General features: G+C 45.7%; 1 protein-coding gene and 1 long non-coding RNA gene across 4 annotated transcripts in view; one reads left to right on the top strand and one right to left on the bottom strand.

Moving 5' to 3' along the window:
• The first annotated feature begins 3933 nt into the window (after positions 1 to 3933).
• On the top strand, positions 3934 to 23509 carry LOC109459078 (uncharacterized). 3 transcript variants are annotated; one of them, XR_012489549.1, is made up of 4 exons: positions 3934 to 5619; positions 5740 to 5888; positions 13618 to 13755; positions 15373 to 17178. It is a non-coding gene; the product is annotated as an uncharacterized LOC109459078 (long non-coding RNA). The 3 variants fall into 3 exon arrangements; XR_012489551.1 differs by lacking the exon at positions 3934 to 5619 and adding an exon at positions 22200 to 23509 and having other exon boundaries at positions 5626 to 5888; positions 15373 to 17199; XR_012489550.1 differs by lacking the exon at positions 3934 to 5619 and having other exon boundaries at positions 5626 to 5888; positions 15373 to 15811; positions 16229 to 17178.
• The window catches only part of ITPR1 (inositol 1,4,5-trisphosphate receptor type 1), a 293300-nt gene continuing 287070 nt past the window's right edge, over positions 17328 to 23557 (bottom strand). The window contains exon 62 of the mRNA XM_074312232.1: positions 17328 to 18658. Coding sequence (XP_074168333.1) covers positions 18572 to 18658 — 87 coding nt within the window. The 3' untranslated portion in view covers positions 17328 to 18571. The remainder of the gene's footprint in view (positions 18659 to 23557) is intronic.

The following is a 23557-nucleotide window of genomic DNA, read 5'->3' as shown; positions in this document are numbered from 1 at the left end:
GCATCAACCTGGCCCTCCCACACATTCCGCTAACATGCTGTTGGCACTCTTTCATCAAGAGGTGGGCCTGTGTCCCACATCTTTGAATACCGGTGGGCCAGTACAGCTTCTGCTGGGATCCCTTTCTTGGGACTACGACTTAGTATCCCTGAGCTAACACGTAAGAGGACCAGCCAGCCTGAAGCCACCACGCCGGAGAGACCACATGGAGAGGCTCCCTCGAGATAACAGTGCCCGAGGAGCCCAGCTGTCCGGGTCTCCTTCCCACCACCAACCTCCAGACATGAGGGAGCCCGCCTTCCTGCCAGCCGGAGCCCACGCTGAGTGGAGCAGAGTGGGACGCCCCCTAGAAGCCCTGCCCACATTGCAATGTAGGCCCCAAAATAAGGAGTGTTGTCTTGGGTCACTGAGTTTTCTGGTGGTCTGAAATGTAGCATTAGATAACCAGGGTATGAGCATTTGGAGAAATTTCTGTTACAGTTAAGTGCTAAGTAGAAATTAATCTACTCACAGCGGGGTTGATCAGCAAATTAATAAACTGCAATTAAAATTACAATTTTAGTGTCTGCATTAATTTAAAGCAGAAAACCTCCTTGTCTTGACAAGAGCTGTTGACACATATGAAGTGTTGGTTATTAAGTTTCCTTAATAAGACTTCTGAAACCTATATCCACAGTCTCACGTTCTGATGTCTTGCTTATGAGAATCAAGTTCATGTTAACAGAGTAAGGCAGAGGATGAGCAGTCCTTCAGTTGTCTAACTGTCAGGAGTTTGGATGGGGAGCTCTGTTCCACGCGATTGGGGGGGTGTCACTCAGCAGCACTCAGCCTCAAACTGGGCTGCCCGGATGGTCCATGAAGCCTTCCCGCCTCACTCAGCCGTCCAGCTTGAGCTCCGCTACAGCACGGAGGCTGGCTTCCCAGAGGGGGACACAGAAGCTGCCAGAAGCTGCCAGGCCTCTGAGGTCTGAGCTCACAAAGTCTGAGAATCACTTCCACTGCATCCTATTGATCAAACGAAGTCACAAACCAAGTCAAGAGGAGGGAAAAGAGACTCCACCCCTGATGGATGGCAGGTTGTGCATGTAGAGTGGGAAGAAGTTGGTGGCCCCTTTGGAGAAACGTGGAGAAAGTAATCAGCTCTGAAGAGGGAGATAGTGGTTCTAATTCTGGCTCTGCTATTACCTAGCTGTGTGGTGTTGGCCAAGTCACCTATGAATGCTTAACCCGTTTGCTCACATCCCAGGTCACGAGGCTGAGCCATGAGCTCCAAGACCCTGTCTAGTTCCCCACATTTTCCTCTATAATCAAGGCAGAATCTACATTAGCCTAGAAGGTAGGGAGTAGGTGAGGATGTAAACAGAAACGCAATACATGAATTATCCATGTGTTCTCCTCTGGACTGTTGTTCACCTGTGTTTAATATTTATCTGTGGGCTGGGTAACTATACCTGTGACATCTCCCTAATCAATTATCATATGAGCTCAGCTTTTGAAGCCTATTCTTCTGTCTTTAGAACTTTGGTCCTGTTACAACTGCCCTCCCTTCTTTCTCTTCAGCCTCCTGGGGTGGGATACGAAAATACTGTTGGGGGTTACAGCGAAGTTACTATCATTTACAGGGAGCAGGAAGCATTAGGGCTCCAAAGGGAGTTGGGATAGGGATCCTGGAGCGAAAATTGGACAAAATAATCTAGCCAACTGAACACCTCTATAGAGAGAGCTGAACAGTTAAAGTGAATTGAAACTGATTTTTTGTGTGTGTGTTTTAAGACTCTTCAAGGATGGTCTTTATACTTTTGAAATATACAACTCCTTCAGCAAGTTTTCTAAAACACTTCATTTTAGGAGGACTACAAGTTGCCACCAGGAGCCCCCTGAGCAAGACGGTCGGTCATTATTTGGGGAGGCTCAGTGGGTGTAAGATCTGTGGTAGGTGCACAGAGCTTCTCCCTCAACGACCTCATCATTCAGGAAGCGATCTGGTGCCTTCCAATTTGTCTCCTAAGTTAGACACAGCATTTGAGCTCTTACTGGCTGCCTCCGCTCCTGGAATTTCAGCAACGGCATCCAGATTCAGGCAGAGTCCTGTGTACCTTACCCACTTACCCCTTCCCCATAGTCTTCGATTTCCAGTTTGGGGGTGGGGTGGAGACACTAAAACAATATGGACCCTGGATCCCAGATTACCTTTCTGGATGGCACTCAGCTATCGAGGCTGCCTTTCTCCTTTACTGCCAGAATTCTCAGGGCTCCTCAAATGAGGCAATGGGGGTATTTTTCAGTCACAATAAGCACTAGACAAATTCTCAGTGCTCAAGAATGTAGAGTATCATTATTAGCACAACATAGCACAATCTACTAATCGGCGACCCGCTCTATTGTTTTGTCTTCATTCTTTTTCTAAGCTCTCGATATCCTCTCCCCTAACCAGGATCTTCTTACTCTCCTTTCCTTAATATCCGACCCTGTCTCCCCCACACCCTATTTCCAGTGCTTCCATTCTGTCAAGATTTCAACTTAGGCTACATGAATACAAATGTAGGAAAGATTCTTTCAAAAGTTAGGAAGAAACATGTGAATAAAATCAATCTGTGAACAGTCACTGAGTTCTAGAATCTTTGGAGAGACAGTGACAAAGAGGCTCCAGAACTTTAAGACCTCAAATCAGTGCAGGCACATCTCGTTTTAACTGTGCCTGGCTTTACTGCTCTTCACGGATGTTGTCCTTTTTACACATTGACGGCCAGACCCTCCACCAGCAAAAAGAGTATGACTCGCTTTCTTGCGGTTCTGGAACCAGACCTGCAACGTTTCCAATGTCTGCCTGTAAAAGTTTTATGTTATTTGTTCAATTCTCCTAATTCCCTAACCCTTCTCCTATCCTCCTTCCAATCTTCTGACAACGATTTTCAGGAAAACTACCCACCCTAAGAGAAGACAGAAGGAAAAACAGAAGTAGCAACAATTCTATATTAACAAGAAAATGAAATTTGAGGGTAGAGTAGCAGATCTGGAGCTATTTTCCCGTGGTATTTGCACCCAGGTATCAACCTAAAAAACTGTCCACTCATGACCAAGGACCAGGAAATGCTGCCGGATGAGACAAATGTGGGACACACGTCTAGCTAAACCTGTATCAGGAATGCCCCATTTTACTACAGACCAGCACGACACCTTCTAGTGTTAAAAGCAATGACAGAAAGCTTCCTGCTCTCAAGGGACGTGTGGCTTAATGAGGGAGCCATGGCATAAGAATATACACAAGAATCACCATTTTCGCGTTTTGAACATAGCAATGCAGTCTCGCTATGGGCCTATCTTTTCTCCATAAAGCCATCCAGGAGAAGCTGCACAAGGATTCCTGCAGCTGGGGTAACGGAAGGGGCCTGCGTCACTGAAGCTCTAAGCGCGCCTGGCCGGCCCTGACGGTGGCCGCTGGCCAGGTGGGTGCCCCGCGGTGCGCGTGTCTCCGAGCCGGCTGCTCCTCCCGGAAGATGGGACATCTGGCCCACAGCTGGCAGTGGTCAAGCGATGACTGCACCATGTCAGCTCCTCCCAAGGCCTTGCTGACGTTGCCGACCTGACGGAGCTAGTGGGGGCTCCGACGATTTGCATTTAGCCATAAAATGGGCAAATCGAGACCAGTCCTTTTCCGATTTCCCGGACGACGTGAAAAGGGCAGTGCGCGCAGCCCTCGGCAGCCGTTTCCTTCCTTTACTGGGGAAACGCCCCCTCCCACGTGGAGACGCGCCAGGACACCCCCGCCTCCTCCGGGGCCTCAACCGCGCACCGACCCGCCAACCCCCCACCGCGCGCTCGCACACATCACGCGGCCAAGCCGACCGCGCCGCCGGCAGGGTGGGGGGGCGCATGCGCCAGCCGAGGGGCCGCGCTCCTCCGAGGGGGCGGGGCGCCGAGGGGCGTGGCGAGCGCGAGGCCCCGCCTTGCCACTGGCGGCCGGGCCATGTGGAGGCCCACGGGCCGGGGCTGGCAGGCGCGCCGCGCGGCTGGAGCGAGGGCGGAGGTGGCAAAGGGGTGAAGGCGGAGGAGGGAGTGCCTGGGAACAGGCTGCATATGCCTGGCGCGGGCGTTGCCGCTGACGGCGGGTGGGGCCGCCGCTTCACCCTGACGACGAGGCTGCTGACGGGAAAACGTTCCAGGAGGGAGCGTCCTGGCCCAGGCCCTGTCGCCTGGAAGGCTGCGGGGCCCAAGGGCCGAGTAAGCCAGAGGCACTGCGCAGTGTCACACGCGGGCACTGAGATCGCAAAGACCAGCTTTCAGGGCCCATCCCCACCGGTAGCGGCTCTGTGACCTCTGCAGGTCACTTAGCCCGGGCCTAGTTTCCCCACTCTTGAAGAGTTCACGTCACACTCACTGTACGTGCCTACTGAGTGTGTAGAGCACCTACGTCATGCCCTTGCCCTCAGGGAGACGGGTGCTCAGTGCGGGCACTGAGCAAGACCCAACTTGGTGGTTTCCCGCCCTGCGGACGGGCCCCCTGGGGCTTGGCCGCACTGCCTGTGCGAGCTTGGGCCTCAGTTTCCTCACCAGGGCCTAGAATGTGCTTCGAAGGGAATGAAAAGAGAATGCGCAGCGCTAAGCGTCTTCCCTGGCATGCAGTGGGCTCCCAACACTAGTTACAGGCTTCAGGCAGCGCCCCGGGCTGGTAGGCAGTTGCGGCTTTCGCAGCAGCCAGCCTGTCTGGGGCAATGCAAACAGACCGTGCGAGCCCCGGTGTGAGCCGGAACAGAGGTCGGTTTCCACTCGGGCGGCTAGCCAGGGGCAAGGAATGCAATTATTAATTTATTAAGCACACTCCTGTTTATCCCTTGCTTAGAAAAGCCCTAACTTTCCCGGTCTCTAGCTGTTTTAGAAAGGCTAAAGGAAACGTTCCACTGATTTTTCTGAGTTAATTCTGATGATCAAGAAGGAAGCGTGACTGACCTGCATACAGCTGGGGCAGGTATTCATGGACTGGAGTAACTTAGGATAACATTGTCAGTATTTAGGAAAGTTGGCAAAACCAGGTGCTCTTCAACTGTTACCGTGGCTCCATGTTGAAAGCTTGAAAACTATTCGTGTTCTCTGTTGTATTAACCTTTTTTTTTTGGTCTCAGTAATACCCCTCCCTCCACTGTTGCTACCATGGTCCTTAAAAGCTGTTCTTTAATTTTGTAGACATGCATTTTGACCTTAATCTCACCTTTTCTTACCAGTAACCACTTTAAAATCCTGTTGCTACAAGAGTTCAGGGAAAATCCATTTGTAATATTACTTAGAGAAGGAGGACCACACCCTGGCTTCTGCGGAGTGTTGAGTAAATCAGACTACTGTTCATTCTGGAAAAAACCTGCAGCTGAAACTGGGATTAGGGATAAAGAAACCCAGCTGGATTTTGCCCCTGAGTGGTGATAGTTTCTGTTTATGGTCTGTTTATCATACAACATGCTTTGCCAGAATGTGACTTGCTGTTGGTTAGCCTACCATGATTACACAGTGTGTGATGCTTTGCGCCTGAAATATGTATAAACAGTTGATTGGTCCTGATCCCCGAGTGACTGGCAGGTGTTTGCGGAAGCCATTGGTCTGCCCACACATAGCTCCTTGTTGGAAAAGGTAGCCTTTTGATTGGTGTTATCTATGAATAATTTAAAAACATACCATTGGAAGCATAAAAGGTGCCATGGTTTGACTTTTCCGTTGGTTTTCAAGTTTCCGTTTCCATCTTTTAAAGAGTCGTGGAGTTCACCTGCTGATGTTCTCGTTTCTTGAAATTGACTTAAACGGGCTACATGTGCTTGGCCTCAGTCGCAGTTTCAGTTCAATGTACATTATTTCACGGAGAGTGTGATGAGTCTACAACAATCGTAACATTCGCTGAGAAGGTACCGTTTATATTTACTATTCGTATGTCACTTACATTCATTATTTCATTTCACCATATTGAACACGGGACTAGAACAGTGGTTGATGTATGTTCTTTAACCGTAGAAAATTTATGACATGGCCTTCTCCATTTCTCTTTTTTTTTTTAAAGAGAAAAGCCCTCCTGAAAGGTTATGACTTTTAACTGTGATAGAAATCCTGGATATTGATAATGTTTCACTGAGAAATACTAGTTTTCTTGAACGTTTTTCTTCATATTTTGTTTCAAATGAGACAGTAAACCCTACAATGTGAGTGTGGCGCTTAGCCAACGCTGCTCATTTCTTATTTCAACAAAAGGATCGATAATTTTAATTTAACACGTAGCAAGCACCTAAAATCTGCTCATAACAGTTATACTTGGTGATGAGCATTGTGAAACGAGGCGTTTAGACTTCACAAAAGGAAAGGTGAATTTGTGTTTACTCGGAGCTTCATTCAAGTAAACATAAATTTGAGAGTGTAGGACATGAACAGTAGTAGTGAGCACTGATGGAAAAAAATAACTTACTAGACTTTGGGCACCATGGTTTAGTTAATGATACATTGATACATACATGTCAGGAACTACCTACATAGACATACATGCATGATATACATGTATATGTATCATTGTTTGACTCACAACATGCTTTCAGTTTATCTGCTCTCATCTAATTCTCCTGCAATACTGTGATATGTGTATTGCCTAACCCACGTAAGAAAGGAAGAAATGATTTCAGAGACGACGAAGGGAATCGCCCAAGGTCTTCGGAGTCTCATGCTCATGTCGCAATAAAAAGACACTGACTATTTTTGACCGAGCTCATGGTCAGTGTAGTTAGTATACCTAGATTATAATACCTCCTCTGCCATTGACTCCTCTGTGCTGATTTGTACCTGTTTCTATTAATAAAGTAAGGATTTCTGAATTTAACAATAACAGGAAAAGGGTGCTGAACAAGACGTAAAGCAGCCCCGGCTCTCACGGAGGTTACAACATAGAGGGAGATACAGAAAGAAACATCATTTCAGTGTGTTAAGTGCTAAAGGGATTAAGAGCACATAACCCAGATCAGGGTGTCACACAAAGCTTCCCAGAAGAAGGGCCTTAATTGAGGCGCCGAAGGAAAGGTCAAGTGAAGGCAGGAAGAGAGGGATGTTGTAAGTGAAGGAACAGCAAGTGAAAAGGCCTGGAAAGTACAATGTTCATTCTTGTAGATTTGTGTGTGTGTGTGTTGGGGGCGGTGGCTTCAGTGAAGGTTGAAGTTGTTAGAGATGAGAAAGGAGCCAAAGGACTTTTGAGTCTGTGCAGAAAGGTTTCGGAGAGTAGGGGAGAATGTTGGGAGCTTCAAACCTATTAGTGGGAGGAACCACCATGAGGAGTATTGCGAAGTCCAGGTAAGAAATGATGGCTGCCTGGGAAAGGGTAGTGCCATTGCAGATAACGTGGGGAAGGAAAAGGGAAGATATTTGAAAAGAATGTGTACAAGTAGAATTAAGAGGAATTGGTGATAGGTTGAGTGAAGGGAGAAGAGAGAGCAACGCCTGGTTTCCATCCTAGTAGTTGGGAGGTTAGTACTACGAACCGAGAGGAGAGATAAAACAGGTACTGTTGTGCTACTTAGGGATAAATGTAACAAAATTTGTGTAGTGAAAACTACAAAACTGATGAGAAAAATCAAAGAAGACCTCAATTAGTGGGGAGACCTCAATGCTGCGTTCCTGGGTTGGAAGACTCAATATTGTCAAAATGTCATTTCTTACCAAATTGATGGACAGATTCAGTGAAACTACAGTCACAACCTTACTAGACTTTGTGGAAGTCTACAGGCTATTTCTAAAATTTATGTTTCAGAGAAGCAAAGAATTTAGAACAGCCAAACAATTGTGAAAAACAAAGACAAAGTCGGAGGACTCACACTACCTGATTTCAAGACTGACTCTAAAGTGACTTTTAAAAAACGATGGTAAAAATGCCCATAACATGAGAGCTACCCTCTTAATAAACTTCAGTGAGCAGACAGCACTGTTAAGTGGACAAGCAGGTCTCTAGAACTTTTCGACCGTACACGACTGGAGCTTTACAGCCACGGAGTAGCAGCTCCCCATGTTCCCGGCGACCTCCATTCTACTTTCTGCTTTGGTGACCTGGATGCCTTCGGATACGTCATGGAAGTGGCATCACACAGTATTTGTCCTTCTGTGGCTGGCTGATTCCACTCAGCACCATGTGCTCAAGGCTCATCCGTGTTGTAGCCTGTGACAGGATTTCCTTCCGTTTTATGGCTGAATGATATTCCACTGTGTGTACACACCACGTTTTCTTGATCCGTTCATCTGTCAATAGACACTTGGGCTGTGCCCACAGCTTGGCAATTGTCAACAATGCTGCAGTCAACCTGGGAGTTCAGCTGTCTCTTTGAGATCCTGATTTCAACTCTTTTGGATAAGTACCTACAAATAGCATTGCTGTGTCATGTGGTAGGTATATTTTTGATTTTCTGAGGACCCTCCATACGGTTCTCCACGGCAGTGCCCCAGGCTTCCGGATCCTCCCCGTCCTCACCAGCACTTGATATTTTCTATTTTCTTGGTAACAGTCATCCTAACAGGTGTGAGGTGGTATCGCACTGCGTTTTGATTTGCATTTTCCTGATGTTTAGTGATGTTGAGCATCTTTTCATGGTCCTGTTGACCACTTATGTCTTTGGAGAAGTGTCTATTCAAAGCTTTGGCTCATTTTTAAGAAGACTGTGTTTTTGCTATTGTGTTGTAGGAATTCCTTGAATGTTTTGGATATTAGCCCCTTAACAATTTGCAAATATTTTCTTTTTTTTCCATTAGTTGCCTTTTCACTCTATTGTTTGCTGTGCAAAAGCTTTTTAGTTTGATGTAGTCCCAACTTGTCTATTGTTGCTTATCCTTTTGCTGTGTCATAGTCAAGAAACGAGTGCCCTTGAAGCTTTCCCCCTATACATTTTCTTGGAGTTTTACAGTCAGGTCTTACATTTAAGTTTTTAATCCATTTTGAGTTGGTGTTTATGTGTGGTGGTATAAGATAAGGGTCCAGTTTCATTCTTTTGCATGTGGATATCCCGTTTTCCCAACACTATTCGTTGAAGAGACTGTCTTTTCCTCATCGTGTATTCTTGGTGCCCTTGTTGAACAGCAACTGACCAGATAGGAAGACCGTGTGACATCGGTGAAAGGAGAGACACAGAGCCCCGGAACAGAGTACAGAGTGATAGACATGAACATGGTCAGCTGATTTTGGACACGTGTGCCAAGATAACTCATTGGAGTAAAGAGAGTCTTTTCACAAAATGGTGCTAGAATAATTAGATGTCCACATTTCAATAAATGAACCCTAACTCCTACCTTATATACCAAAATTAACTCAAAATGTACCATAGACTAAAATGTAAAACCTAAAACTATAACACTTCCAGAACTTCCTGTTCATGTGGTAGCCACATGTGGCTATTTACATTTAAATAATTAAAAACTAAATACAATTTAAAACTCACCCCTTAGTTGTCCTGGCCACTGTCAAGTCCCCAGTTGTCACATGAGTCTAACTCTAGCTGGTGTACTCGTGAGCTTGGACTAGAGTACATTTTCATCACTGCTGAAAGCTCTATTGTGCATGGCTGTTCTAGAAGAAAACATAGGAGAAAATCTTTGGGACCTTAGCTAAGCAAAGATTTCTTAGGACACAAAAAAAACATGAACCATCAAAGAAAAAAAAATTCAATAAATTGGATTTCATCAAAATTAAAAACTTTTGGTCTTTGAAAAGCTCTGCTAAGAAAAGGGAAAAACAAGCCACAGACAAGGAAAAAAAGTTGCAAAATGTATTTGATAAAGAACTAGCAACCAGAATATAAAACACAAAACTTTCAAAATTCAATAAGAGCAAAAGAAATAAAAAAGTGAGCAAAAAGTTTAAACAGACACTTCACCAAAAAAGAGATGTGGATGGCACATTATTTAAATTCTCTGATCTTGTACATGTATTGGCTTTTTTTATTTTATTTTATTTTTTTAAAAGAAGGGTTATCTGATTGGGATGTTTATGGTCCACTTTTGTTTTCTTTGTATCTCATCTGGTCTTACTGTCTTACTTAATTTTAAAGTGCTAATCCTCACAAGTAAAACCTAAGGAAAATAAGACGTGTGTGTATGTGTCTAAAAAAGCAAACACACCTGTTTTTATACTTGTTTCTGGTTGTCCAGGAGTATCAGGTAGTGAAGGAAAGGGAAGCAAGACTGTCTCAGGCAATCAGATCACTTGAGCAGTTCACATGATAATGATAACGGACGGACTGGTTCAGCCTGTTTGGGCCGTAACAAAATCCCACCTTCCTAATTGTATGCAGATCAGTGAAGCTTGACTTCGGGTGATTTATTGTTCTTGTCTTAGACCTAAGCCCCTGCCCTAGGTCTGCTAAGGCGTATGTGGGAGGCTGAATAGTGGTGTCCTTCAAGATGCCCCTTCCTAAGGCTGCGAATGCTACCTTAGATGGCAGAAGGGATGCTGCAGGTGTAAGTAGTTACCTTATGAATTTTGAGATGGGGACATTCCCTGGATTATTCAAATGGGACTAATGTAATCACAAGGGTCCCAGTGAGTGAAAGAGGCAGGCAGAAGCATCAGACTCAGTGTGACACAGGGTGTGAAAGGACTGGACCAGCCATTTCTGGCTTTGAATATGGGAGCAGGCCACCAGCCAAGGAATGCAGGCGGCCTCCAGAAGCTGAAGAAGGCAAGGGAGTGGATTCTCCCCTAGGCCCTCCAGAGAGAAGGCAGCCCTGCCCACCCATTTCAGACTAGACCACTGGAAGGGGAACCTAATGCATTTGTGTTGTTTTAGGACACTAGATTTTTGGTTATTTGGTACGGAGTAGAAAATGAAGGCAGGATACTTCAGGGCTGTTTCATGTGCAAGTTCTGAAACGCAAGACAATTAAAACAAATCATTAAAAAAAAAGTCTCACTGCTGGCCCTACGAGGCTCCCCACAAGCGGAGTTTTAGCCCTAACCCCCCTGCCCCCTCTGTGAAATGGTGCTCGGTTCAAAGTTTGCACGTGTGCACGGCCACAAGGATAGGGCATTGTGACCCCCCCATTAGCAGTGCGTCCTAAGTACCAAAATCTTGGGACTGGCCCTTCACCCTTTTCACTAGGGTTTTTTTCCTTAAGTCAAGTTTACTGAGGTGTAATTTACATATAGTAAAATTTACCCTTTTTAGGTTACCGTTATGAATTTCGAGAACCTTATGTAGTCACGTAACCACAAACACACTGGAGATATTTCCATCACCAAAATATTTCCCTCGTGTCCCTTCGTAATAAGTCCCCTTTCTAGGCCCATTGTTTCTGGCAACCGCTGATCTGATTTCTGTCCCTCCAGTTTTGCTTTGCTCAGAATGTCACATCCACAGATGACACAGGAGCCTTTCGGTCTGACTCCATTTCCTTGCTAACATAATGCTTTCGAAGTTCATCCATGTTCACATGTACATGAACCATAACCCTTCATTACCCTCAAATGGCCCTCGTTTCCGTGTGTTACCTAGAACGTGTTCTGTCTCTTGGGGTGTAACCTGAGAACTGCCACCGTGCTCGGGAGTGGGGAGGGAGTGCCTGTTAGCATTGTTGGATGTTGGACGGGGTGGGGTGGAGAGAGTAAGGATGGGTGTGCAGGTCTGAATCTACACATTCACGGAGACAACAGCTTTATCTGTTACAAGAACCAGAAGAGGGGAGAGAGAGATTGGGGTCCCTCGTTAGAGGGAGCAATGGAGGATGGTTTTGAGTTGTGAATCAAGAAGACTGAGCCAGAGGCATTATGGTTAATGGGTCATTATAGGATTAAATGGTCAATTAGCATCAAAAGGCTAGTGACTGCCTGATGATTTGTTTTGTGTGGAGGAACTCCTTTGGGGCCACTGCTGGGTATTTCTTCCTCAGTGAAAGTCTCCTAACTGGCCTTGGCTCCAAAACCCTCAAGCAGATTAAATGAAGGTTTGCAAAGAATCTGTCTTTCCCGCTAGTCTCATGGGCACGAAGGAGGTGGAGCCCTCACCCCTAGGCCTGACTTCCCTTCCAGTCTCTTAGGACTTAACCTGACATTTGCAGGTCTCCCCCAAACAGGTGGGCGGGGGGAGGTGGAGGCCCCAGCACCTCATCAGCGGGATTGCACCTGGGCAGGGAGGCAGAGGCTGTAGAAGAAAGTACCTGACAGATGGTCAGGTGGTCTGCCTTTGAACCTCAGTCTGCTGTTCTGGTTTGACCAAAGCACTTCACCTTCCTAAGCTCATTTTTTCTTCTGTAAGACAAGGATGAATCTGGAAGGAAAAGAAAGTGTTATTGTATAAGCTGGTTGTTCTTTGTTGGGAAGCTAAGGACAGCTGAATTATAGTCCGTTTCTTTGTTTGTTTGGTCAAAGCAAAGGGTTAACCTAGATGGGAGTGGTTGGGGCCCGGGGGTTAAAATTGCTCTGCGTAATCAAGACACAATAATTTTTAGTTTTCACTTGAAGCTGGATGAAAACTTTTTATTGTGCTTTTGTTTGGGCAGGGGTGAGCATTAGGCTAGGGATGAAAAATGGCCACGCCAGTGGCAGAGAAGGATGGGGGCAGGGAGCTCTGATGTCTGATTCTTAATCTTAAGTCGTTTCCTGTGGATTATCATCTTCCTCCAGTAAAGGCCTCCTCTTCCCAACAAGAAGGTGCTTTGGAGACAGAGTATGCAGGCTGTGTCTACACCAGGGGCGAAGTGGATTAGAGAGAGGAGATGACGAGCAGTGGGTTGCAGTCAGGATTCAGGGCGAAAGAGTGACAAGCACTCAGGAGGAATCTGGTCATGAGCACCGTCCTTAAGGCCCTTGCAATTACTAAGGAGAGTCCTGGGCAGCTGTGTGAGATATGGTCTCGAATTTGCATGTGGGTGTGAAATGAGAGAGCGTACAATTCAGGACAATGTCTGCTTCACAGTGTTGGGACGTTTACATGAAAGCACATCGTGAACCAAGGAAACACATTATCATTCCTAAGATAAAACACCTTTCCATAAAGATTTTTTTACAAAGATGTCACATTTGAATTCAACACTGATCACAGGTATGCGAACAATTATCTGGAAGTCATGAGCTGTAGGATAGTTTTCTTCATGAATTCAGTTCAAACTGAGAGGTAAAACATAATTTGGATCTTAGAGCTGAAATTGAAACAAATGACTCAGTATGGCCCAGATGTGCCGTATTAAGGTGTGGGACATAGGACCCCCTGGTAACATCCAGCCCATTTAGCAGGACGAGAAAGCAGCTTTGGTCACAGTCTGTAGCTGAGATGGTGGGTAGGTGTGGCAGCAAGGAAAACGGTCATTTGCAGAGGAATGGGGAGGAACGTGGATGGGGTCTGTACTAAACGCGACATGTACTGTCTGCCTTCATGCTCAGTCTGGCCGGAAGAGGTGGTAGTATGTCCCCTCTTTAGATGGGGGTTGGGGGTGTAATGACAGTGATTAAAGAACTCGCCCAGGGGCGCGGCACTGAAGTGGCAGAGCTGGTGTGAAGACGGATCCACTTCAAGGTCCAGGCTGCCACGTGGGCTCTGAAGGAAACTGCTACTTAGCACCTGGGCCTTTCGTGGTTCAGTCTCCTGGTCCCCATTTCTTACCACACCTTCATTGTTTTTCTTCCAGAGCTCTCTCCCATGAGATGCTGAAGGTGACAAGTATGTGAAAAAAGCACTAAATAACCTGCTTACATTCCAGAGTGAGCAGGTTCCATTCCTGGACGGTCTGAAGCCGCTCCCTGGGGGCCCCGCCATCTTTTGCGAGGTGAGTACAGAAATGCTGGCAAACTCTTTCCATTCAAGGTTCTTGCACACAGTACGCACTTTTTGTGTTGTGGGACTCTCTTGTTGTTCAGAATTCACCTTAGGGGTTTTCTCAAACTCTGCGTTCTTACTCTCTAGTGGTTTTGAGCTTTCTTTTTTTTCTTTCCAGGAGGGGTGGATGGTGCCGTTTCTCATCGAGGTGTTAGGATTCTCTTTCACACTGTTTGTCATGACCTTAAAGCATTTTCAGTATTGGAAGCTTCTCCCTCTGTCATTTTCTGTTTTAAATGTAGTACCTAGTAAGCTAGAGATTTGTCTTGCCCCCAGAGTTTAAAACAGGAGCAGCTGGAGAGTCCATAGTCCCTAAGCGGTGTCTGAGGTGGCCACAGGTGAAAACCAGCCCCAGGTCTGCCTTTTCATTTTCTTCCTTTTGGCAGGTTTTGGGGTGCACATGTGAAGTCTAGTTGTGCTTCTGAATGCGCTCCTGGGTTGCGAGAGTTGCTAAATGTGGCACACAGTGCCCAAGAGGAGAACTGTTTGTGAGGACGGTCACAATTGTCTTCGTTTGTAATTGCCGTCACAGCTCTCCCCTGCAGCTGAGGGGCCGCCAGTCCTCCTGAGCTGCAACCACCCACAAAAACCACACACGGCATTTTACTCAAAACTTTAACAACTACTTTGTGATGCAAAACTGGTGGAATTTTGGGTACTTTCTGTAAAATCGAAATCTTTATGGGGGTTTTCCAACATCCTAGTCGATTGTTAACAAATGATCAGAAGCATGAAGAGGAGTCTGTGGCAGGATAAGTGCCCCTCCTCACTGACTCGGCTCCCTGGACACGCCTCCTGGATTGAGAGCCAGGCTCTGCTTTTGCAAAGGGCAGTTAAAGAAGGGCTGTTTCTAGGAGACTTGCCGTTGGAAAGGAGAGAGATTTTAGGAGCTGCTTCTCTTTGCGACAGAGTTTCTGGTCTTGACCAAACATTCATATCCAGCACTTGCTGATTTGTAGATCCTCTTATGAAAGAGATTTGAAAAGCAAAGCAAAGCAATGTGTATCATCGGACAGACTACAATTCTGCATAAGAACTGTCTGTAAAGAGAACTGGGATGGGAAACTGATTACTGAGAAGACACTAGGGTCCTTTTCTGGAAGGGAGATTGCAAGCAGGAACAGCTCTCTCGGTATTTGGCCCAGTCAGGAGAGCTTCTTCTGGGGCTGAGTCCTGGGGAGTTACTTGACCTCTGTAAGGCTCCACTTCTCATCTTGACAATGAGTTTCACTCGTGCTGAATGGCTGGTAGACAGAGCACAGTCTCGGAGCCTTCAGCAGGGGTCTCTTGTTATTGTTCTATGTAAAGGTGAGTTTCATTGCCATATATAATTTAAGCCTTCTTTCAGGCACACGTTTCGTTTTCTAAGATCTATTAAGAACATTATTTTAGCAAAACCCAACTCTGCGTCTCTAAGTATGCAGTTATGTCCCTTCTGTAGTTAACACTGTTGAATCCCCGAAGTCTGCAGCCCGGAAGTCAGACCTGCCAGTGGTCTCATGATTAGCCTTGAAGTAACCCCAAGCACACCTTGTCTCGTCTCGCTGCCCTTTCTTGTGCTTCGCAGGTGTTGGTTTTTCAGACTGATGGCAAGGCCCGCCCCAGCAGGAAGATCACAACACGCTTCCCTGTGTTGGCCTGGAACCGAACCCTCCATCTCTGTGAGGTCTGCCTGTTTCAGAGACTTCTGGCTGTTTCTCACTAGGAGGGTACAGAGATCTAGAAGTGAGTTTTTCATGAGTTAATTCCTTAGTTGACTGTGAAAAGCTTATTTTCCACTAGCACATAAGGAAAACCTTGTTTGCTGCTGCAAAGACTGAGTTGCTGGGTCGCTTCCACGGATAGTCTGCTTGCTTTATGATTTATGTTTGGCAACATTTACACAGAGTGCAAGAGTGGTCTTTACAGGAGCAAAATCAAGCAATCCATTTTCAGAAGGAACAACCAAATAAAAATTGGAGAATGAATAACAATGAATAAGGAACATGAAGTTGGTAACAAACCAAGTAAGTTGAATCAAAGTTTTAAAGAAGTTGTATTTTTTGTGTGTGGTGGGGAGTGAAGACAGATTCAGTGCTAAGAAAAATTGTACAGGACAGAGTATCATTGAAGGTTTTGGGACCCAGCAAACCAAGAGTGGAAGCTTTATTTGGGGGAAAATAGGTTTATCACTACATAATTTTAGGGACAGAAGTAGAAGAGGGCAAGATATTATAAATGTTGGAAAAGTGGAATGCAAGTTCCCAAACCCTTTGATTTAATGAGTGATTTAGTTAAGGAAACTGGCAGATCTTGAAAATTGAACTCATGCTAGAGCAGACTTTTAAAATTAAATCATCAAAGGCCAAAAGACGCTTTTGCACGTCAGCACTACGCTGCCACGTCCATGGCTCAGCCTGATAACACTAATTCTTCATCTGCAGGTCACTCTGAAGGGGAGTTGGGCCTCAACCCTTGAACTACAGGTGTTGAATAGGCCATGTGTGGAGCAAGGTGAACTCACCAGCACACATCAAAGGCCACAGGACGTTTATGTTTCAAGTATACTAGCTTTGTGTTCACACCCAAACTCCCAGGCTGGCGTCTACCGCATGTCAGGTCAGGTGAGCTGCATCCATTCATTTTCTGCTGAAGGTGGTGAACTGAAGGAAGATTTATATCTGAAGTGACAGGATTGAAGTGCAACATGACAAACCTGTAAAAGCTGCAACCTGAACATGTCAATGCAGACCTTTCCAGTGATCTGGATGGGAGCTGGGAGACAAACCCCACACCTGGCACGTCGAGCTGGGCAGCATGGGGATCAGAGACGCAGAGGATGGGCACGTCCCTGCAGGCTGAGCGGTGAGGAGGTGCTGGGACACGGCTGCTGGCTGATGGCTGTGCATCGGTTTGTCCTGGGCCTGCCTGACCGGGGAGGCGCTGTGTGGAGATGGACGCTGCATGGACTGGGGCGTTCTTCCCGTGTTCGTATGTTGTCAAATTTATAAAGTAAAAGCACTGGTTAGGAAATCAGCCACGCAGCTGGAATTGAATCCCAACCCAGTTCCCAGCATTGGTTATGTACCAAGGCCTGGGGAAAACCGCGGCTAAAAGCCACCCTGACGAGGTTGCTTTGAGGAGGGAACAAGTGTTGTGACCTTTGGGTGGAAGCATTAGCTTTGTAAACCGTCAGGATGGTCTTGCAGAAGGACCCTCAGTGAACACTGGTCACGAACCAAAACAACTGGAAGTGAAAGTGCCAGAGAAAAGCCCAGGGGCCTCGGCAGAGCCCTCCCCCTCACCACGTGGTACTGGGCGCCCACCGCCGTTGCTGGTCCGGAGAAATGAAGGACACTGCATCAGACATGCCCAGTGTGTTCAGGCCGTTCTCCTCACAGTTCTCATCAGCCAGGTAGGCATTTTCTGAATTCATCTAGTATCAAAGCAGCAGCACTTTAGATTGGCCCTAAAGAAAATACACATCGGAGTAGCTGTTAGCACACAAAGGAACGTCCAAACAAAAGCCACCAGTCGGTCCTGTATATTATTCTGCATCATTTATTAAATATGTATTTTTATATATGCATTTACAAACTTGACTCATTTTGGAACTCTGCTTTCAATACATTTTAAAACTTTTTTTGCCGTCTCTCGTAAAATGAGATCCATGTACAAAACGAAGCAACAGACATAAAGGTTTCCTTTCACACTTTTCATCCATCAACGAAAGAAATCACGTGACAAAGAAACAAAACCAAGACATGGCTCTTTCACAAGCATAACGTCAGTGTTCAACTCTGAGTTCTAACGGGGCAGCCACATTCCATCTTCTCCGGATTACACATTACTACGCATTAGCTACTGTAGCACGTTGTTTAGAGGAAGAAAACATTCAACTCTCCTGTTTGGCCCAGCTGATCTAGAGGCCATCAGTTATTCATTTCTTCATAATGTGACACCAGAATTCAGGTAAGGAGATGACACTGATTGGCCAGCAGTCTGCACGTACCCGAAACGCTGCATAAAAAGCCCCCTTTAAAAGCTTCATTAACTTCACAAGCTAAAGTCGGAGCCTCTAATGTAGCTCTTATTTAAAGAAATAGTTTAAATGATCAATTCAGAAGCTTAAAAGTATCTTTGAAACTAAAGTTGCTTTTCTTAAAACGAATGCTGACTGGACAGTTGCTAGGCTTGGAGCTTCGTCACAACGAGACAGAGGCGTTAGTGCCACTTGCCACGAGCAACAGTATCAGCACAGGGTAATGACATGGCACAGAATGCCCAGGGGCCTGAACTCACTATTAGTATGATTTTGGCAGCAGCATCATTTGATATGTAACCATTTATTACATTTTTCACACCAGCTTCAAAGATGTGCAGTCCCTAGGACACCCAGGAGTTATAAATTTATTGTGATTGCATAATCCGTATTGCACAGTTTTATAAAAAACATAAATACTGGCTAGTCTAGTTTTAAATACAAAATACATGTCATGTAGTTTTAAATCTATAATCTGGTTCAAGTGCAAATCAGGTGCTTTCTTTAGTCCTTCCAAAAAAAGCATTTAATATTTTTGGCACAAATGAAATTTCATCATGCCAACAATTCTAATTACAATACATATATCCAGACCTGTAGAGTAGCAATCATATACATACAGTAGAAAACTGAGTATTTACAAATGTACTGAGCATAAATGCAGCCTCGGGGGTGAGTCAGAGCTGCTCAGCGTCCCCACACTAATAATCATTAAAAAGGGAAATGCGGCGCTGGATTTCACTTCTTATGCGGGCTGCTGTGGGTTCACGTTCATGTGCGGGGGGTGTCCTAGGAGCCCAATCCTCTGCTTCTGCTTCCTTTGTTCTGTCATCTGGAAAGTTAAAAAGTTTCATCATTAGCCCCAGACACTTCCTGTGCGTCAGATCATATCCTGAACCATAGATTTACCTCTGTGGTTATGGTTTGTACTGAAACCCACTTTCTACAAACAGTGTCCCGACACTACATCAAACACACACAGAACTTCAAAAAGAACATCTTTCTCGTCACAACGGGGAATTCTGTGACCTAGTCATGCAACGCGACATTCAGAAGTGTTGCCTGCTCCTCGTTTCAGAAAGAAACGAAAAACTGCACAAGCGCAGGCTTCTCGCCTGTTTCCCAGGTCCGGTTCCAAGTGACGCAGGCTCACTGGAAAATGGTGGTTTGCACGGCAGGAACAGCTCAGCAACTACCCAGGGCGGCAGCATGAGTGGGGCCCCACGTCTGAGGGACGAGCCCTGGCCTTGAGGTTCCCGAGGCCTCTGCCCAGGGACCCCTGGCTGGTTTGGTTTGCGAGAAAAGCAGAAGGCAGCACATCTAGGAAGACGGGGCGTCCTCACACCTCACCCAGCTCCAAGTACACAGCCACTGGGGCCACCACAGACCCCAAGGCGATACCACTCAGGGCAGGGAGGCCCAGGCCTCAGGTGGGTCCAGTGACACAGTGCTGTCAAAACCCAGGACCAGAGGTTGGGCCTGTCATGTGGCTGCCGGACAAAATCAGGCCTCAGTGGAGGGTGTCGAGCTCCGTCCTGGGTGTTTGGGGGCATCGTTCATTCTCTGCGTTTACATGTTCTCAGCCCAGTTGGGCCTGGATTGGATGCTGGGCATTTGAGTCAGTTACGATAAAAAGGCTTCCACGAAACACACATTCGATAAAATTCTACAAGTGGTGTAAGGTCCTGCTCCCAGATCTGCAGTTTCCTAAAATCGAGCGGTATTAGGGTGGAGTGGGTTTTGGAATCAGACTGACCCATTTCCTTATGGTTTTACGTTATTTAACTTTTCAGTCTGTTTCTCCATTTATACAATTAGCATGGTCATTCCTCTCGTGGTGGAGAATTGAGAGGATGTCTGAGAATTTCTCAGTACAGGTCTGTCACATGGTTGGTGCTTAAATCTCATTTCTATCTTGGACTAGGTTTTGGTACAAAATATCCTGCGTGAACACAAAACAAGAATAACTCACCTAAGTTCAACTTTAAAGTGGTTATTTTTCCTTATTTAAAACATAGCATTTTCCTTTCAAATCAAAATACTATTTTCAGACTCCTGTGAAATGCCTTCTGTTAAAATTTAGATGATTTACATGCAGTCAGTATTTCCAAAAGGTAGCTTTCAATAAAGCTTTTTTATAAAGAATTGATTTAGGATATTCCAGCTAGCTTCTAAAGCTTCCTTCCATGAGCAACAAATCTTGAAAGGAAGGATTACACAGGACAGAACACTCCAGATTCAGCTGAGGAAGAAGAATGGGATTCGTGGAATAAACCCACAGTCAGATGTAAGATGTAGGCACACCTCGCTTTACTGCACTTCACAGGTGTCGTGTTTTTTACAAACTGAAAACCAGACCCTCTATCAGCAATAGGATTACAACTCGCTTTACTGTGACGTTCGCGTTACCGGGGTGGTCGGCAATCCCAGCAGTGTCTCCGAGCTGTGCCCGTGTAATGTAGTCAGTAATGCATTCATCTTACTGCCTGATACTTCGGGTGCTTAGCTCAGATCGCACCCCCTGCCTCCCCCCCAACTGTGCCCTCGGCAGGTAACCTGGAGAGGGAGGCCAATAAAACTTAATCTCCAGCATTCTGATGCATTTAGGGGTCTTGGAGGGCTTAGCCCCTATTGAAGACACTGTATTCAAAGCTTCCACGTAAAGCTGCTGAGGTATCCCAACCGTCAAAGTTGGCCATTCCATCTTTTTCCTTAATTTGTCTATAAATTAACTACATGTATTTGAGATTTTATGTATGCATATCTTCATGTCCGTTTGTTAAATCAGCATTTCTTGACTTTTCAATCTGTTGGTTATTCAATCATTCCCTTAAACGCCTCTAAAACCGTATCCTCTTGTTAGCAAATGTGTCTCCAACTGACGGCCCCTCCCTTCCCGCCTCTACCTGTCCCTGCCTCAGTGGTGGGCCTGCTCTGATTTTCTGGCCTCATCTTCCTAAGATCATGACCCACCCATCCGCCCTCCCTCATCAACCTGAAAGCTCCCTACTGGAGTGAGAGCCAAATTCTTAGCTCAGGCGGTCACAGTCCTGGTAATTTCAAGTACCTACTACACACCTAAGTTTCTTTTGTTTTTTGCTAGAACAGTGGTTCTTCAATGTTTGTGTGCGCCAGAATTACCTCCCCGAGAAGGTTTGTTTACACTCAGATCAAAGGGCCTCAGGTAGACTCCCGATTTTGCATTTCTCATGTCCTGAGGCAGTGTAGCTGGCCTGGGAATATAGGTGCTCTAGAGAGCTTTTCACTGATTTTCTCCACAACAGGTCACCGTCACTGTGGACACTTATATACTTGGACACTTTTTAAAAAGTATTTTCGGTAAATATGTGATTTGTCTCAAATGACATAAGATCTTGATGAAGGCCGTATGCAGCTGAGCACGTAGTAGGCACACAAGTTTGTCTAAATTCTGGTTTGATCAATCGTGTCCTTTTGGACAGACTGGCTATTAGTTAAGTGACTAATAAGTGAGAGGGATACAACTGCTGAAGTGTTTGGTCCTCTTGCCAGTGGGCAAAACTGACGAGACAAAATATCCATCAGATTCAGTCCTAAGGTAACTAACTATATTCAAAATTCTAATACTGAAAAATCTGTTCTGAATGGTGTGAAATGCCCCTTTTGTAGCAGATACGTTTAAAATCCTCACTGCCCATTGAGCTGATGACGAACTTTTGAAACAGCGCTCTTTTTCGTCTCTGTCTAAACACAGACTAGCTTGAGTGCAGCCTGCCCTCTTTTGACTCAGTCTAAACAAGAAGCAGGGACTATTGCAGCCAACCCCCTGAAAGGTCTTTCATGGAAACACTCGGTACCCAGTGTAAATAAGCAAACTAGTGTGCCAGGACTGGCCCCGACCATTACAGGCTGGCACAGGAAGGAAGACTCCACAGCTCACCAGTGCCCCATCTGCTTTAGAACAGATCGAAACACTCTTGGAAAAACTGCGTTGGTGCTGCGGTAAGGTTGTGGTTACTCAGATTCCAAACAGCCAGGAAACTAGTAATCAGATTGAATTTTTATAGTCCACGAAATCATAGGACGAGCCGGAAAATACCGAGAACTCAAACCGAAGCATCTGCTGAGTGCAATTAATCATATTGATTTCATGTAACTGTTCGGATATTGTTCGCGTCCTTAGAGTTCTGTTCCTACTTTACCTGGCAAACTCTTTCTCAAACTTGGAGACCAAGCTCCGGCATTACCACCTGAGCGTTTCTGTGGCGACCTCTCCCTGAGATGAGGCTAAACGAATTGCTCCCTTTTCTTCCTCCCTGAGCAATCTTTTCATATCCCCGTTACATATCACGCTGAACTATAATGTATGTTTCCTTTTTTGTCTCCCACTCTAGACTGGTAGTCCCGTGAAGAAAGACAATAGATTCTCTTCATCTTTGTAACCTCAGTACCTGGGCTGCACCTGGCCAATAGGTGGTTCAGGGAACGAGCTGGATGACCCAGAACACGGTGCCATTCCCCGAGCAGGCCATGCGCTCCCATGCCTTTGCTCGTGCTGGTTCCTCTCCTGGGAAGCCTCCACTGCATTTCTCTGCCAGCTCGGAAAGCACCTGCTTGTAAGACTGTCGACGCTCGACTCCTCGGACCCTCCGAACCTCACAGAGGACTAACTACGGACTTGGCTGGGCTCCATGAAGCTCCGCTCGTGCCCCGGTTGGGGGCCTTTCCTACTGTCTCCCACTGTCACAGGCCAATTATGGGACACAGGGGGCAGATGTCCCCTGGGTCCCAGTGCCGTGTAAGGAACACAGACATTAAGTAAGGTTTGCTAAACATTCCATTTCCAGCTCTGGCCAGCTGTTCTCATCTTTTGTAATTCCTTTCTCCCGCACTTATTGTGAACCAGATAACCTTGTTGCACGAAAAATGCCACACGCTGTAACATGCTAAGAGCATCTGAAGTTTGAAGCACTCCTTGTATTCCTCACAAGTAAGGGTCACGGTCCCATGGGAAGCCAGTCACATTTTCAAGAAAGTGAACCTTTCAGTATTTGCTCTTTTGCATTATGAAGAAAACATGCAAAAAAATATATGTATATATGTGAGGTTCTTACATGAGTTCTCCTCCTTGGAATAAGAATGTAAGAGAATCACATCTAGTGTTCAGAATCTCTCGGGAGGGAAACTTCAAGATGAGAGGCATTGTCAGGTAACATTTAGGAAGCAACGGAATCAGCTGTTCTCCGCAATAACAGAAAAAGTAACAGCATGGACCAGGTTTTTACTAATAGCCTCCACAAAAACGTTTTCTCCTCAAGTTGATATTTATAAGAAAACAACCACCAAAGAGGTCAATAACAGTAAAGACCAAAACCAAAGACTCCCACACTTAAGCTGGTTTTTGGACCAGAAAGTCTGAAAACATATCTAAGCGATGAAGCAATTTTTGTATTTTCCAGCACTTTATCAGTGAATGGTGTTCTTTCATAGCTGCTTTTAAAAAAAATCTATCAGCGTTCCTTGCTCATTAATCATTCGCGGGGTTTTTATTTTTTAATTCAAAATTTTTTCCTTTCGGAGGGTAGGCGTTCTCCCAACGACCATTTGGGCCCCAGCAGCTCTGGTAACGTGTGGCGTCTTACGCAGAACAATTTAAGAAATCTTTGTGATTGTCACACACCAAATTTAATAAAATCCAAATCTTCTCAATAAGTTAATTCTCAATAAATGCATTAAAGGTTTGTTACATAAT

Source organism: Rhinolophus sinicus, linkage group LG10 (assembly GCF_036562045.2).
Source record: "Rhinolophus sinicus isolate RSC01 linkage group LG10, ASM3656204v1, whole genome shotgun sequence".
Classification (NCBI taxonomy): Eukaryota; Metazoa; Chordata; class Mammalia; order Chiroptera; family Rhinolophidae; genus Rhinolophus; species Rhinolophus sinicus.
Note: the sequence above shows the minus strand (reverse complement) of the source record. Positions and strands in the feature narration are given on the sequence as shown.